Genomic DNA, 16,506 nt, shown 5'->3' on the forward strand with positions numbered 1-16,506 from the left:
CATGTGCGTTGTCTTGTGAATTCGTGGGGAAAACTCTTAGGGGACCAGCTATCACCCTGTGCTTCATAAGATTCATTTTTAATGATCCCACACGCGAAAATCCAGGTTAGAATTGATCTTTAGTAACCAATGCTTGTTATAAGAAGCGACTAACGGGATAGGGTGGTCAGCCTTCGCTGACTTGGTTGACACGCCACCGTATTGGATTTGCATAGATGGATGCTCATGCTGTCGATCACTGTATTGTCTGGTCCCGACTCGATTATCTACAGACCGCCGCCATATAGCTGGAATATCGCTGAATACGGCGTAAAACTAAACTCACTCATATGGAACCTATCACAAATGGACGTCGGTGAACCATGCTTGTTATAAGGAGCGACTTGGTTGACACGTCATCGTAAGCAGATGCGTAGATTGATGCTCACGTGGTTGATCACTGGATTGTCATTTTAAACAGCCGTCACATGGCTGGACTACTGCCGAATGTGGCGTAACTAAACTCACTCAATCCACATGGCATCCCAGTCCAGTCATCCCCTGTAGGAATTCAAGGGTGTCCCAAGGGCGATCTTCTTGTTTTGAATCCAATGCTTTGCATTTCAGTCCACACTGTGATATCAAAATACCTTGAATGCATCACAAAACGATATTTGCTCTCCACGTGATGTCGGCCTTCATGTAGGAATGTGTTTTCAATGGACCGTCACTGGTGCTGAGATACCGCATGTGCAATGGCCACAGACACACGTGTGCGTTTACCTGCCTACCGTGCGTGAAACAAACTGACTACATGGATTGGTTGGGTTTAGGCGAGTGAGTTTAGTTTTACGCCGCACTGGGCAATATTCCAGCTATATGGTGTGTGTGTGTGTAAGTAGGGCACCAATAGTCCTTAGCAGGACGCCATTAGTACTAGGACTATCTTTCGGTGGGTTTAACAAATTGGTGAAACCACTGAAGCCTATGCACAATATGTACACAGACGTTTGGTCTAACGACAAACTGAAATAGAAACAAAACACTTCGAACAATTCAGGAATTTATTTTTCTTTACATTTTGAAAAATCTCGGTTCCCTTTCTCTCAACTGTGACTGATGTGAAAAATAGGCTAGCACCGCAAATACAACGCATGTTCTAGTTCCAAAATGCTAAGCTAGCGTGTATCAAACGAATCAAACCCACTGTCGACTGGCAACAAATAGACTTTTCGAGCGTTTTTGTGCTGTTAGGCTGATCAGAAGACCATATCGTGATGAGAGAAAATTTACAATATCGTAAATCACCAAGCAGTTAGTTAAAAATAATTAGTATAACTTAGTAAACTTTGAATCAGACATTAGATACATTACCACTTGAACAGTGAGTAAGCATGGTTTAACGTCGACTTGAGCAATAATCCAGTTATGTTACGGTGTGTCAGCTGAATGTGCAAGGAAAGTTCCAAATGTTGAAGGTCTCGGACATTTACAACTTTCTGGCATCCACAAGGGGCGCAACTCTACATAGCGAACTGTGGCATCAGAGACCACCGGGCCATCCGTTCTGTTGTAATCATGCAAGTGTTAGAAACTTAGGGTGCCTTTTCAGCAATAATATACACCTGGAAATTAATCAAGCAACACCCCAATTTTTTCTATTGGAGCAACTTTGAAGTGTTCTGACAATCAAAATATGCCGGGTTGATATAGTTTGACACTTTTTTATTCAACAGACGATCTCTGACAAACAACTTAAAGGGAAAAAGTATCAAGACTTTGCTTTATTGCAACGAAATCCAAATTCTTAAAACTGTCTTAAATTCATGAAAAAATGGACACAATTTACTATTCATCCACAGACGTTGTTGTCAGGTGTATTAACACAAATGTCACATGGAAAGAAAGAACAGTCATCTGAGAGTCTGCACACCGACTTTCATCAATATCTAGTGTGTCCTCCCTGCGCACGCACCACCGATTCCAGACGCCTCCTCATTCCTTGGATGAGTCTCCGGATCTGATTCTGGGGGATCCTGTTCCACTCCTCATGCAGGGCAGCCGTCAATTCGTTGAGATTATGGACTGGTGGGTCTCTCTGCCTCACACGACGGCCAATAAAGTCCCACAAATGTTCAATGGGGTTGAGGTCAGGGCTCATGGCAGGCCATGGAATTCTGTCAATTGCATTTTGCCGCAAAAAATCATTTACAGCATGCGCCCTGTGAGGTCTAGCATTGTCGTCCATAAATATGGGTCTCGTTGCCAGAGGATGGTTCTCAAAATGAGGTACCACAGCCCTGTCAAGAACCTCCTGTTGGTAACGAACACCGTTAAGGTTGCCACGGATGGTAATGATATCCAACTTGCAGTTCATGGAAATGCACCCCCATACCATAACGGAACCTCCCCCAAAGGCCACAGTCTCCTGGCATGTTCCGTGGAGCCATTGCTGTGTTCCTCTGCCTCCAGACCCGAGTACGACCGTCCACCATGTGCAGCAAGAACCGGCTCTCATCTGAGAAATGGACCTTCCTCCAAGAGGCAATGTTCCAGTGCAAACGGTCATTACACCAGGCCAGTCGGGCTGCCTTATGGGCTGGAGACAGTCTGGGTCGCTTGATTGGCCTCCTTGCCCGGTATCCTGCAGCTTTCAGACGATTCCGAACAGTCCTGTTCGAGATGGGTCTCCCTGGAAGCCACTCCTGTCTCAACCGAGAGCTCGAGTCGAAGGACCTGCGCCGTACAAGTCTCAGTAAAGCTCTGTCCTCCCGGACTGTGGTCTTCCTGGGTCTTCCTGGTCTAGGCAGGTCTTTAACTTCATTAGTGGCCCGGTATTTTTTCAAAAGTTTTGAAATTATGGAATGATGTCGTCCGATTTGAGTCCCGATTTGTCTTAGAGACATACCAGCATTCCTCATGCCGATTATTTGCCAACGAGTGGCCTCTGATAATTTCCTACGTGCCATGACATTGAAATGAATGAAAAACCGAATGCAATCGACAACCTGCGCTTGTAAACACCCCAGGGAAAAAGTGCATTTTTCGAAAGTTGAGGTTAAAGCAATGCACGTGCGCTGTGCAAGCTTCACGCGCGTCATATCAACCCATGAAAAGCTCATGCTGTATGTCAATACATCAAAATTGAATAATCAATCATCAAAATTACTTCGTTAAACTTTGTTAAGTTTTTATGTGTCTTTGAATTTGGTGTTGCTTAATTAATTTCCATATGTATAGTTGAAAGTTATACCAATAAACTGATTGGCGAGCGTGTTAAAATATCGTGTACGGTTTATAACTAGTATTGTGAACGCCGTTTTCATGGAGGTGTGGGGGTGTTGAGTTGAAGGGGTCAGCTCTGGGCCAATGATCTCATTTTTGCATCCGACATCAATTCAAATTCAAAATCAGCACTGAAGTATATATCCCAACCGTTTTCCCGGAGGAAATATTGAATTGACATGAGGATTTCATGAATGGTATTTCCATGGTATTCGCCCCCTTTCTGTTTTTTCACCTCTGTCACAAACAATACCAAGTGTTTACATAAATCTTCACCACTTAAATTCAGAAGTCTGTGCAAAACGTAAACCTATACCCTTTCTTTCCTTGTACCATGAATAAAATATACGAACGGCCCATTGATACTTTTACTCAGTATTTTCATTTTAGGACATATTTCGTAAATTCATACATTCCTCGTTTGTCAGAGGTTTTCCAAAACGGGAAGAATTTGTGCAGGTAGAAAATCCGTTTTCAACATGTTGTGAAGCACGCAAAAGCTCCTCATCAGAGGAATCATTGGGTATTTTGTTTCTGATTTGTCAGAGTCATATTCAATAGCAAAGTTGGGCTTTGCATTGTCTAAATCTGCATAGTCTGAACAGTTCTGGAAAGTCGGAGTACATGTCCGTTTCGTCACGTTACATCTCAGCACTTTGTGAGAATTGGGTCTGGGTAAGAAATATTTCACCATCGGTGTCGCTCGACATACTTATTGGACCTGTTTTCTCCGTGTGGTTGTTGCAACTACCATGCACATGTATACGCCGCCTTATAAAGGCCTGCAATAGTCACGATATGTGAACTGCACGTGCTTCACGCGCTTTTTCATGCAGCTCGAGGTGCTCTACTTTTAAGACGCCAATATCCAACAACCTGGATAACGGAGTCCTGTATTACGTTTAAGTAGAATCGACTCCTCAAACACGCCAAGTTGTGCACAACTATTGGCGTGTTTATCCTATGCTTACTCGAAGGGACCAGGCCGTCATACCACCACAACCACCAACCAGGCCCCAATTCCATTGAAACAGACAGGAAAGACAAAGCTGGAATGCTGCTTACTTATACACCCTTCACGAATTCGGGATGGTTACATTGAACCATTGTCTTGGATACTTTGTGGGGCCAAGGTATGGGGCGAGACACCAGCAATGGGTTTCACACACTGCGTTCATATGGGTCTTCAATGTGACAGGCAAACGCTTTAACCACTTGGCTACATCACAAAGGAATCCTAGTCAAGAAGCAAAATGTACTAGAGTGAGTGACTTCAGTTTAATGTCACACTCAGCAATAGTCAAGTTATATGGTGGCGGTCTGCAAATAATTGAGTCTTGACCAGACAATCCAGTGATCAACAGCATAGCCTAGCATAGATTCTGCGCAACTGGGAACCGATGATGACCTGTAAAGCAACACAACAAGCCTGACCACCCCATTCTCTTAGTTTCCTTTTACGACAAGCATGGGTTACTGAAGATCAGTTCTAACCCACACCTTCACAGAAAATACACAAAGACAACACAAGCCAGACATTACACCAAATGAATATTTTACTATTGAATATGTACAATGTGTTGTTGTAGCAGCAGCTCTTTTCAACACTATATGATTGATGGTCTCCTCTTGAACAACATTCTGAAACAAGAAAACCGTGATATTACTTCACTGCCCAGTTCATGAAATGACTGAAAAATCACTCCTGACTAACCATTCACCAATTTCTTCATTCAAAGGCTTTTACCATGCCATAGGTGAAACTAGCTCTGATGTCTGGTTCAAAACTATCCAGATACATTATCATGTGTAACTGTTAGTCCTGATTTTACAGCACTAAGATGCCATGTAACAGTTCAAGAAAGATGGCTTGCAGAGATACCTAAGTGTTTTAGTACGCATTTTTTTAATGTCTCATGATTGGACCACCTCTCTTTTAGTCTCTTGGTAAATGTTCTTTTTTTTTGGTACACTGTCTCCCAGTTGAAGTGATGTACAGAAACTGTTCAGATTGTTTTGTCTACAGAAGAACAAACATTAGCTTTGCATGTGGAGACTAATGTGAGAATAGGTTACCAAATTTTGCTTGCCAATCAGACTAGTTATGCCTGCAAATGACCCCATGAAAATTCACTAGCCAGTTGGGTCAGTGACTGTGGACATTTACTGGCCCCAGAGCTCCAGATAAGCTTTCTCCAGATGCTTTTGCAACAAGTGGTTATTTCCAGTTTCAAGTGGGTATTTATAGCTTTAGCATTCATTCTTTTAATATCTGAGCATTCAATTCTCATAAGTATAACAGGTGCAACATTGTCTTATTCAATAATAAAATAAGACAATATCCACCCAACAATGCCAAAATATAGCTTATTCAACTTTCTCCAAATGAGAGGTAAGAAATAATACGTGCCATACATCTGCACTGGTGTTACACAATATACCAAGATGGCTATTAGAACTAGAAGCCATGCCTTCACTCTTCAGTGCTTTTCAAAACCTTGTTTCCATCATGTTGTTTCACTTCCTTGCCACGAATAGTTCATTTAAAATATCATCAGCAATTGATTCTGATTGTGAAACACTGTACTTGCCTATTTATGCAACTACCAGTCCTCTAATGAACTAGACAGTTCATTTTAAGCATCTGGAAGCTTTCGATCACACTTACTTACCATAAGAGATTTATTTACAGAAATATAAAAGCTATTTCATTTACCATTATTTACAGATGGGCCTATCAGAGACGGGTTGATAAACCATAATTAGTATTCTATTTCTGTTGCACATTTTATGTGCACCTAGAATTATTTAAGCTTCTTTCAATCACAAATATTTAGAGATGGAAAAACTTCAGTTCGATTAGCTTGAATTGATAGATACACAACGTGATTCTGATGTACTGGGTAAATTATGCATTGTTATTTTGACATAGCGTAAACAAATTTTTATTTAAACAAATTCTACAGTGTATTTTATGCAAATATGCAGCTTATCTGGGGCTCTGGGAGCAACTGGAGTTTTTATTGGTGAATATGTTGCACATTAATGCAGACTTACTTACCAATGCTAGATGTATATGCCAACCCAGAGCAGCAGAAAGAGCACTCCGAAGCCCATAAACACTGAGGCAAATAAAGACACTAAAAGCTCCTTGTAGATATCTCGCGTAAACTTTGTTGATGTTACCTCATATCTGACCAAGCTAAGGAAATCAAAAAGCATCATCCAAACCTGATAAATTATTGAAAACATTTAGCCCTCATATTTGATGAGTGACATACCACCAAAGGTATGTTTAAAACATGCACTGCCATGGATTACTTCCCTTTGATTGAGAGGGCTTTGCAACATTACACCGTCAGCATTATCATCAAAATCAGCTATATATGCTCTAAACATATTTGTTACTAAGTCTTAATTGTAGCCGTCAATGTCATACTAATGGTCACCTACTGACCTCGAACACTCCCATAATCTACTAATTATTGAGGTCCCAGTAGTGACTATCCAGGGACAGAATATACACACATTAACACAGGTGGCAAAAAGCAATTGCCTAATGTCCCAGTACGGTGTTTTGATCTGTTGGGCAAGCAACTTTGTATATTATGGCTGCACTGGTGTCCAGACGCATTTCCAATGTTAATTATGATGTTTATTTAAAATATTACAAGAAAATTGGCTGGTATATTGGAAAGATTATCAGGGAAAGTACCTGAGTACACTTGCAATTTTAAAGTTATTTAAACTAAAACGAAAAAAGGGAGGGATTACTTGCAGAGATGTTTTTTCGTAGGAATTCATATAATTTCATTATTCTAATCGGAGCTTTTGGTTCTTAAGGTAAACAAAAGACCAATTTCACCACACTTTGATTGCTCCAATGACAAAAGGATACACAAAGAACCAGGCCATGAAGAAGATGCCTATGCCCAGCAGGACAATGGTAAGATGGGGAAACACAGCTGGGTTGATAGGGCTGACATAGCGGCTCATAGACTCCAGGGAGGCAGACTGAAACAAAGACTCACATGGTAATTATCACAACACAACACACATTCCTTTACAGACAAGTTATGATCCCCCCTAGTGAATTTAGCTGAGAATATAGCAAACTGCATCTGTGTTAAAACAAACAAAAACAGTAAATGTTTGTGGTTTACACTGCACTGAGCATGATGAGTGAAAGTAATAGCATCTGTGCAAGCAATATGCATGCATGACAATACCAATGCTCACTGCCAGGGATTAAGCTCAAACTCTTGTAGACTGAATGTCATCTCCTGATTCTGCTAATTACTACCCGTAAACGTTGCGGGGTAGAATAGACCTTCAGCACCCCATGCTTGCCATAAAAGGCGACTATGCTTGTCGTAAGAGGCGACTAACGGGATTGGATGGTCAGGCTCGCTGACTTGGTAAAAGTTGGTTGACACGTCATTGGTTCCCAACTGCGCAGATTGATGCTCATGTTGTTAATCACGGGATTGTCTGGTCCAGACTCAATTATTTACAGACCGTTGCCATATAGCTGTAACATTGCTGAGTGCGGTGCAAAACTCAACTAAGCTCGCTCACTCACTCACTCTGCTAATTACTGTTTTTCTAATTTAGCAGTAAGGGACAATGACATTAGAAGCTGACTAAAAATCAAGAGTATGCCTTAACACCATTTGTATGTCTTCTGTCTGTAGACAATTAGATCATCGCAAGGGGAAGGTTCAGACAGTTGTGACAAATTCTCAACCATAGATTAACACTGACACTGTCTTCAAAGTCTGATATATGTTCCATAAATGACACTTTACACACACAAAATGAAAAAGCAGTGATACCACTAAATTGTCAGTACTTTCACCTGGCTGTCTACCTTCTGGTATACAGCTTGGATTTCCTGGTAAGGGTGGATAAAAGTACTTCCTCCAGTCAATATAATCTTGACAAAAGTTGTGATTCTTCAAAGGCATTTAGAGGTTGGCGTAATACAGGACAAATTTTATGGATTGAAACTTCTTGAGTTCATTTTACAATGTTTCGGGGTTTATCCTAGCCTCCTCTTCAGTTTGATCAGTTCAGCTCAACCTGATGAGGTGGCTAGGATAAGCCCCCAAAAATCGCAAAATATAGTCAAGAAGATGCAGTCCATAAAATTCGTCCTGTATAGACAAAAATTCATTTCATTTTCAAAAGTCTTGTAAAAGGTTGCTCACATTTCAATGTGAAATATAATATGTGAGAGTTATTAGTTGGTCAGGGAGAGAAAGATAGGGCAGTGGTCTGCCATACAGTAGCAAGTCCACACTAAGTGAGTTGCCAAGGGACGCAACTCTGTAGTACTCATGAAAACCTGGTCCAATTTTGGGGGTCCTTGTTTTATGCGTTCTGGCTTTTTCCACGATGTATTTGAATGAAAAACAATGACTGGTCCCTTCAGAAGATATTCCCGCGTTGGCGCCATTGGCGAAAAAGGTTCGTCTGCACTGTTTTTTCATAGTTTTTCAACCCTTTAAAATATTGCTGAACATTGAAATTTGTTTTATCAATCGATGGCACACTTTAGATTATTTTTATCATAAGCACACATCAATCCTCTCCATTATAAAACAAATTTTAACTTAATGTAACCACGGATGCACATTTCAGATAGATTTGTGTAAGGGAGGGGTGTATTGCCAGGGGCAGACAACTCCATGTGTATATCCAGCTAACAATGATCGTGTCATTAACTCATTCATTGAGTAATTTTATTTAACATGCTTGATATATTTTAAAGTGTTCAAATGTGTGTACTTTGATAATTAAACAGGTAGGAAAGCATTATTTATGTTTCAAATACCTTGTGCAATTTGTATGTTATTTTCAATAAAAACATTTTGTGGTAGTTAAGCCAGATTTACATGCATTTTCTGTCTGTATCCAGAAGTGACAGCCACAGAACACAAAATTGTGGCTAATAATAGTAATATTTGAAAACTGACAATATTTTATTGATCTTTTAATTTAAACAGAATTCAGCATTATTCATTTGTGGATGTCACAGCACTTACATAAACACATGAGGTAGATTTGAGTAGAGAGTAAGTATTTTTTGCACATTACAGCATCACAACATACTCGCAACATACACTGATATAATTCAGCATCAGATTTGCTTCAGGTTTGAAACATGGTATCTTCAGCACTGTCTTTTAGAGCACTGTCTAAATTGAATCTTCAACACTGGTGATACAGGTTTAAGATTAGAATATATGAAAACATGTTACAATCTTAAGTTCATCTTAACTGATGCAAAACAAAGGTAGCAGTTCATAATCTTGACTCTCTAACTTGAATCTGTTTCAATAATTTAGTGTTAAGATACTGATTTTGCCAACATTGACATTGTACATCAGTCATGATGGTTAATGAACTGTTTCCTTCTTCTGCAGACCTGAAACATACGTTGATTCGAAGTTCTAGGATGTTCAAAGCAGACGTATAATTCCAGATGAAACATTTTTCCTCTGTAAAGCACTGTGCTGATAGAAAAGACTATTAATATATTTGTGGTTCAACAACATTTACTTAAAATAGTTTGGTATTTGAAATAAATAGGTGTGATGGTTTTTTTTACAAAAATGGAAATGTGGACATTTCGCAGAGTTGACAGTAGTTGACTTGATCACCTTGTTGATCAAGAACAGAATTTAATCAGGTAAAGTTTGTTGCAATGCTGAAGTATCAACAAACCTTGGAAAAATAGTTTTAAAAATCTGAACCGTTGATCTAAAAATGGTGTGGACTTGCTACATACAGAGCTTGTTTTCCTTGAGGTTAATAACACTGTAAGTGCTGACAGAAGTTAAAAAATCCGCATCATATTGTGTGTATGAATACATGGGGATAAAATAAAGGTACACAAGCAGAATAAACCACTGAAATCAACCGATTCACACGATTTTACATTCACTTAGATTATGGATACGTCAGTTCAATTTTTCATCTTGGTTACAGTGCAGTTGACCGGGGGCCGCTCCTTTTACGATCCTTTGGGTTAGGTATGGGTACCCTTTACGATCTTTAGTGTTAGGGTCGGAGCACTATTTAAAAAGTGCGTCAGGTGAAGTCCAGTACTCCCTCATGAACATCTTCTGTGAAGATCATCAAGATGAACATCGACTGTAGTGTAGTGGTCACGTATCTTTTCGTTTAGGATAGCATACAGCGTGAATGCTTTGCAACGATTATACTTTCACAACTACCCATGTATACATGAAATCGTGTGCAGTCACTAATTCTGTATTCATGTAAAGTTAACGCTATATTTTAATGAAATATCGCAATGTTTATGTTTAACCGGAAGAAGGATCCCGGCTAGTGATACGTGGCACATCTTCTTCCAGTAACACATAAAATACCCCAAATTAGAACAATATTGAATGCATACGATATATACAATACTATTTTATGCGGTGCAATAGTTGTCAGTTGAAATAAACGTCAAACAGCGCTCGATTACTATGGATTCGTAACATACATCCCCTATACCTACTCACCATTTTGACGATTAACCCGGAAGTACGTGTCTTGATTGCACGCATGCGCTTTTAATTCCGGACTATTCTAATATTATGTAAACATTAGGGGTGTAAGGCGGGATCAGATTTTGAAACATTTAACTACACATTAATGTTCCCTTTTGGGAAAATGTAATACTTTAGAATCAGATTAAATCAATAATAAAAACAAAGCCACACTCATAAAATATTGGACCAGTCTACTTTCCACCTGAGGGGTGGTAGCCAGTAGGTGTCCCACAGAAAGTGATTGAACTGAATGAAGTGATATATCACTCTTGTCATGAACACTATTGGAGAAAGATCAGCGCGAGTGTCTCCTAAACCGTTGTCCCTGGCGAACACTCAAGTGTCAACAAGTCTGCAGTTAGATGGCAGTTGCCTGGATTGGGGGACTTTGACTACATGATGTTGACAACTTATAGTGAAACAAGTACCTGAAATGTAAACCTTCTTTTGTGAGAGTTTAATTTTAGGATTTCGGGGGGAAATGTCAGTACTTAGTTCTCTAGCAAAGGGATACGGGTCGTGGAATGGGGACGTTGATCTAATCCTTGGAAAGGAAACTACGGTAAGTCTCATCTGTGTCATTTGTATGGATGTTTTCATTTCTTTATTAGCATTAAAGCCATTCAATGTTCCCAAAAATATAGTTCAGTTACCTATCGCATAAAATTAGAAGTAATGTATATAAAATGTCCAGGAAGAAAGGTAACAGAAAAGATTTACCAAAGTAACAGAATGTCAATGATTCATGTAATATTATATTTCAAAGCATATTTTTTTAGTTAGGGGGAGATAAAACAACTTTTATATTCTTTTGAGAATATTTAATGTAGCATATAGCATGTATGCTAATTTCTTGAACATGTTTGAAAATGACAAATCACTGACAAAATACTTGACTGAACAAATACATTACCAATAACATATATGTATCATTTTCTAAATTGTTACGTATGCATTTGGGATTAAGAAATCATCACTTTACCATTTATATGAATAGTCATTTTTTCCATATTTAGAGAAGTCATTTCTGGAAATGTATTAACTGGTATTAAGTAACTAACAGCGGTTCCTTTAATTATGAATTATAAAAATTCTTTCTGTAATTCTTTCTGCATCAACCTTTGTATAGGAAATGTGAAATGTGTTGATAGTGTATGAAATAAACCCGTCCTCATGTCTGAGACAAGTTATAGATTTCTGATGGATGATCTAAATTTACAGCTTGCCAGCCCTATGGTCTAGTTAAAATTTTAAATAATATTTTACAGATAGTTCAGTTTAAAACAAGTTATTTTCTTTGGATTTTCTGGTCTAGTTAGGGACTGTTCTTAATTTATGGCTTGCGGGGTTGTGATGATGATTTTTATACAGTTGAATGTACAGTGTGACACCAACCCCCTCCCTTTTACCCATTTTGGACTGGAAACATTTTAAAGTTTCCAGCTTTTTATAGTTTCCAGCCCTTATGTCTGACTGGGGTTTGTGTTTGTGTCATGCACTGGTGTTGATACATAATACTATCATCTTTTGAATACTGGTGTGAGAAGGGTAGTATAATCATTTTAAAACATTTATCTGTTCCTATTCGACATTCACATTGTTGAAGAATTAAAAATACTAATTTCCAACATTCTTGAAGAATTAAAATAACAATAATGGCAAGGCACTTTCAGGACTTGACATGTTTTTGGGTACAATCTCTACGTTAATTATAAGAATATCTGCCAGTGTGCCTTTATAATTATAGATCTACCCTGTTACCATTTTTTTCAGACTATCTTCCCCCAAACATCTCAATCCACTCGACCACATTGTCATGGCGTTACTGTTTCTCCTCGTGGGCCAAACTCTGCACCCACCACAGCAAACTATGGAATCAGATTCCAAAACTCTGATGGGAAACTGGACCTACCCAAAACCTTTCTGACTCGGAAAGGGGCACTGTTGCTGTTCACAGCTCCAGATGATACTGAAACAACCAATGTTCCAAGTGAGAAGTTTCGCAGAAAACAGAAAGGGAAACATCTGATTGACCTGAGTTTGAAACTTGGAACGCTAGACCGGCTGTGCAAGTCTGTGCTTCAGTATGGAGGCCAGGTCAGTTTTTTAAAGCAATATCTCAGTTTGACTCTTTTACATTTTTTAAAAAAAGTTCTATTCATTTCTATTTTTTGTACTCTTTTTCTGATATCATTTCTTTTTATTTTACTTTTGTTACATATTTATTGATATTTCCCACCAATTGTAATTTTAATGTTTTCGCTAAAAAATAAGTACTTTGTCATCTGTGGAAGTAACTAGAAGAGTCTTTTTAGTCAGACCATTGGTCTTCAGCAACCCATGCTTGTCATAAGAGACGAGTAATGGGATTCAGTGGTCAGGCTTCTTGACATGGTTGACATGTCATCATATCACTGGTTGATGATCATTCTGTTGATCACTGGTTCAAACTTGATTATACACAGACCACTACCATAAAGCTGAAATACTGCCACTTCCATAATAAAACAGAAAGAACAACAAAAATGTATGGTTAGAGCATGTCACTAAAATACGTTCATCTGGAGAATACTAAAAAATTAAGGATTGCAAGTCAGAGAAGGTCCCAAGATCCCATCCCATGTGAATCAACTAACTTGGGGATCTGATGTCATTGTTCTGAGATGTAATGAATCATAGCTCATTATTTCAGTCACTAGTTTGCCTGATTCAGACTCCGTTATGTATATTTATTTGTAGGGTTGGGATTATTCACTGATGCACAGATACACCGTGATGCATTTAAGTGTGATACAGCTGTCGTATCGTTGACTGGTGTATTGATATGAAATGATACACAGCATATTCAAAACAGTATTATCTTAAACATTCTTATTTAGAGAAAAATACACAAGTATGATAGAGTTACTTGTTTGGTTATCACAACATATTGTATTGTATTGTATACAAAAATAAAAAAAAATCATTCTTTCAGGGTGTATATATGGTGATACGTATTGTATCACAGGTGAAATATTGCAATATTTATCATATCATTACATGGTGTAGCATCCCAGTCCTCTTTATATGCAATAGTATAGTGAGTGAGTGAGTTGAATTTTACACCGCACTTAGTAATATTCCAGCTATATGGCAGCGGTCTGTAAATAATTGAGTCTGGACCAGAAAATCCAGTGATCAACAACATGAGCATTGATCTGTGTAATTGGCAACCAATGACATGTGTCAACCAAGTCAGTGAGCCTGACCACCCAATCCCATTAGTCGCCTCTTACGACAGGTAAGTCGCCGATAATGGCAAGCATGGATTGCTGAAGGCTAATTCTACCCCATATGCCATGTTTTCTGTCTATGGCTATAAAAGATACACTGATTTAACTTTAGAGCCATTGTATTAAGAAATCAGTTGATCATCTTCTTATCAGGTACCACTTGTAATATGTAAATGACTATTGTCTAATTGGTAATCCAGTATATTGCAGGTCATCGAAAAAATGTGTTTTATCATACGACTGACCCTAAAATGGAAGATGTTCTGATATGGAAAAATAGACCACACTAGAGAAGTTGACATGTACTGTGAAGATTCTATTTTTTCGCTTTCTTTAGGAGTATGACAGAGAAAACTCTAGTGTATCAGATCCACGCAATAAAACATTCTTGAAGTTCGTACGTCAGACTCCCGAACCAGAAGATGTTGAGTTTGATGCTCATTCTCAACCAGGAGCGGATTTGGATTTTTATCTCCGTGATCTGAAGTCTAGGTCCAGGTAAGACGTGAGTGAGTGAGTGAGTGAGTGAGTGAGTGAGTGAGTGAGTGAGTGAGTGAGTGAGTGAGTGAGTGAGTGAGTGAGTGAGTGAGTTTTATGCCACTTTTGTTAATATTTCAGCAATATCAGCTGGGGAGAGGGAAATGGGCTTCACGCACTGTACCCATGCTTGAAATCAAACCTTGGTCCTTAGCATGATGAGCGAATGCCTTAAGCACTTCAGGCTACCCCATCACCTAATGATAGTGCATGTGTGGAGTCAATGAGATGTTTGTGTGAATGTTCTTGGATTGTCTCTGTCAAGGTCAGCACAGAATTCTTTGTGTTAGTGCAGTTGTGGTGGTGTCTATGATCCACTTTGTTAACTCTTGGCTGCCTCTAAATTATTTTTCAGTCTTTCAGAAATTTACATAGATAGATATGTTTAATGTTCCATTTCAGAGACATTCTGAACCAATATCACAGGTCACAAAATGAAGAATTTTGCCATGAGCATCTTATCCTGAAAAAACCCAGAAAACGCATCCTAATTCAAACACAGTATCAAAGTATCTTTTTATTTGAGCAAAATGTATGGTAGCTTAGTTTGTCAACCAAAATTTTAAAGGTTCAACCTTAAAGCAATTACTGAATATTTACTGCTACACATTGAAATTTCTGGCAGTTTCTTGTAAATTTCTCAACTCTGTAAACAATTCCCCCAGTTAAAGTAGAAATGAAACTTGATACACATAATTCCAATTGTCACAGAGTTATGCTAAATGATATTGCGATTTCTGACTCAGTTGCATGGACAATAAAATTTGCCCAATATTGAGCTCCCCAAGGTAACGAAACAATAATGTTGGCACATTGCAACAGTGCATACTTTATTACCGGAGGTGTAGTTTCCTTGTGTAACAAAGGAAAATGACCCAGGGTAGTGATCACTCTCGTCAATCAATGAATTAATTTCACCTAACATATTTCCTGAGGTAATTTTCTTCTTTAAGACAACAGTACCGCATATGCTTCTACCTGTGTGTCTCAAAAACATTGGCAGATTTGATTTATTTGTAATTAAATGGGTGTGTGATGTTTATCTTTTCTGTTGCTATGGTGATTAACCATTTAGCTTTTTGTAAGAGGGAGGAAAGGAAATTAATAAAGCTGTACCATCTGTTGATCTGCATGCCACGCACATTTTGTTTTTCTGCTGGTGTTTATGAGGAGTCCATGAGTCAGCTGACTAATAATGATGTTTTACAATGAATATGTAGGTGACATGCAATGGGTCATTGTTTGGTTGTTTATATCAACTGGTTCCCATGGTTTCCTTAACCCTGTGACATGTCCCTTTTATAGTAGTCCTCTCTTTCGTCTTTTGCAAATCTTTTTCTGATGCAAACAGAATGTCACTGAAAAGGAATACAGAAAGAAATTCTGTTTGGTTTGAAGGTGAAAATAACTGTGATAAATCACATGTATCTCACATATGGTTTTGCAAAACATAAGTAAGTAAGCTGCATTTATAAATTTAAGGCCTGGTGAAGTTTGTATTTGTCAAATTTCCTTGGTCAGTGTGCTCAGGTGGATGAATCAAGAATTGTTTATACATCTTAATATTAGTAAATCAAATTTATGAACAGCAGTGTGAGCTAAGTTATTTTATAAGAGAAAGGACAAAAATCTGAAATATCCTATTTCTCATTTAATTAAACGAAATATGTTAAGTCAAGGCAAAGTGAATTTGAGTACTTGGTCACATTCCTCAACCATAAAGCCATTGGGAAAAACAATATCTTCAAAAGTCTGACTTAAATTGTAAATACTGATTCATTTATGAAAACATATTGATGTAATATGGAAAAACCTATTTGTACTGCCCTTTACTTGACCATGTGTTTGATTTTCTTCAAGTTTTTTCC

General features: G+C 38.4%; 1 protein-coding gene across 1 annotated transcript in view; it reads left to right on the plus strand.

Moving 5' to 3' along the window:
- The first annotated feature begins 11,094 nt into the window (after positions 1 to 11,094).
- LOC137287440 (uncharacterized) overlaps positions 11,095 to 16,506 on the plus strand; it is a 40,416-nt gene continuing 35,004 nt past the window's right edge. The window contains exons 1-3 of the mRNA XM_067819710.1: positions 11,095 to 11,391; positions 12,603 to 12,926; positions 14,439 to 14,599. Of these exons, the coding sequence (XP_067675811.1) occupies positions 11,311 to 11,391; positions 12,603 to 12,926; positions 14,439 to 14,599 (566 nt within the window). The 5' untranslated portion in view covers positions 11,095 to 11,310. The remainder of the gene's footprint in view (positions 11,392 to 12,602; positions 12,927 to 14,438; positions 14,600 to 16,506) is intronic.

The sequence above is a fragment of the Haliotis asinina genome, chromosome 6, assembly GCF_037392515.1.
Source record: "Haliotis asinina isolate JCU_RB_2024 chromosome 6, JCU_Hal_asi_v2, whole genome shotgun sequence".
Taxonomy (NCBI): domain Eukaryota; kingdom Metazoa; phylum Mollusca; class Gastropoda; order Lepetellida; family Haliotidae; genus Haliotis; species Haliotis asinina.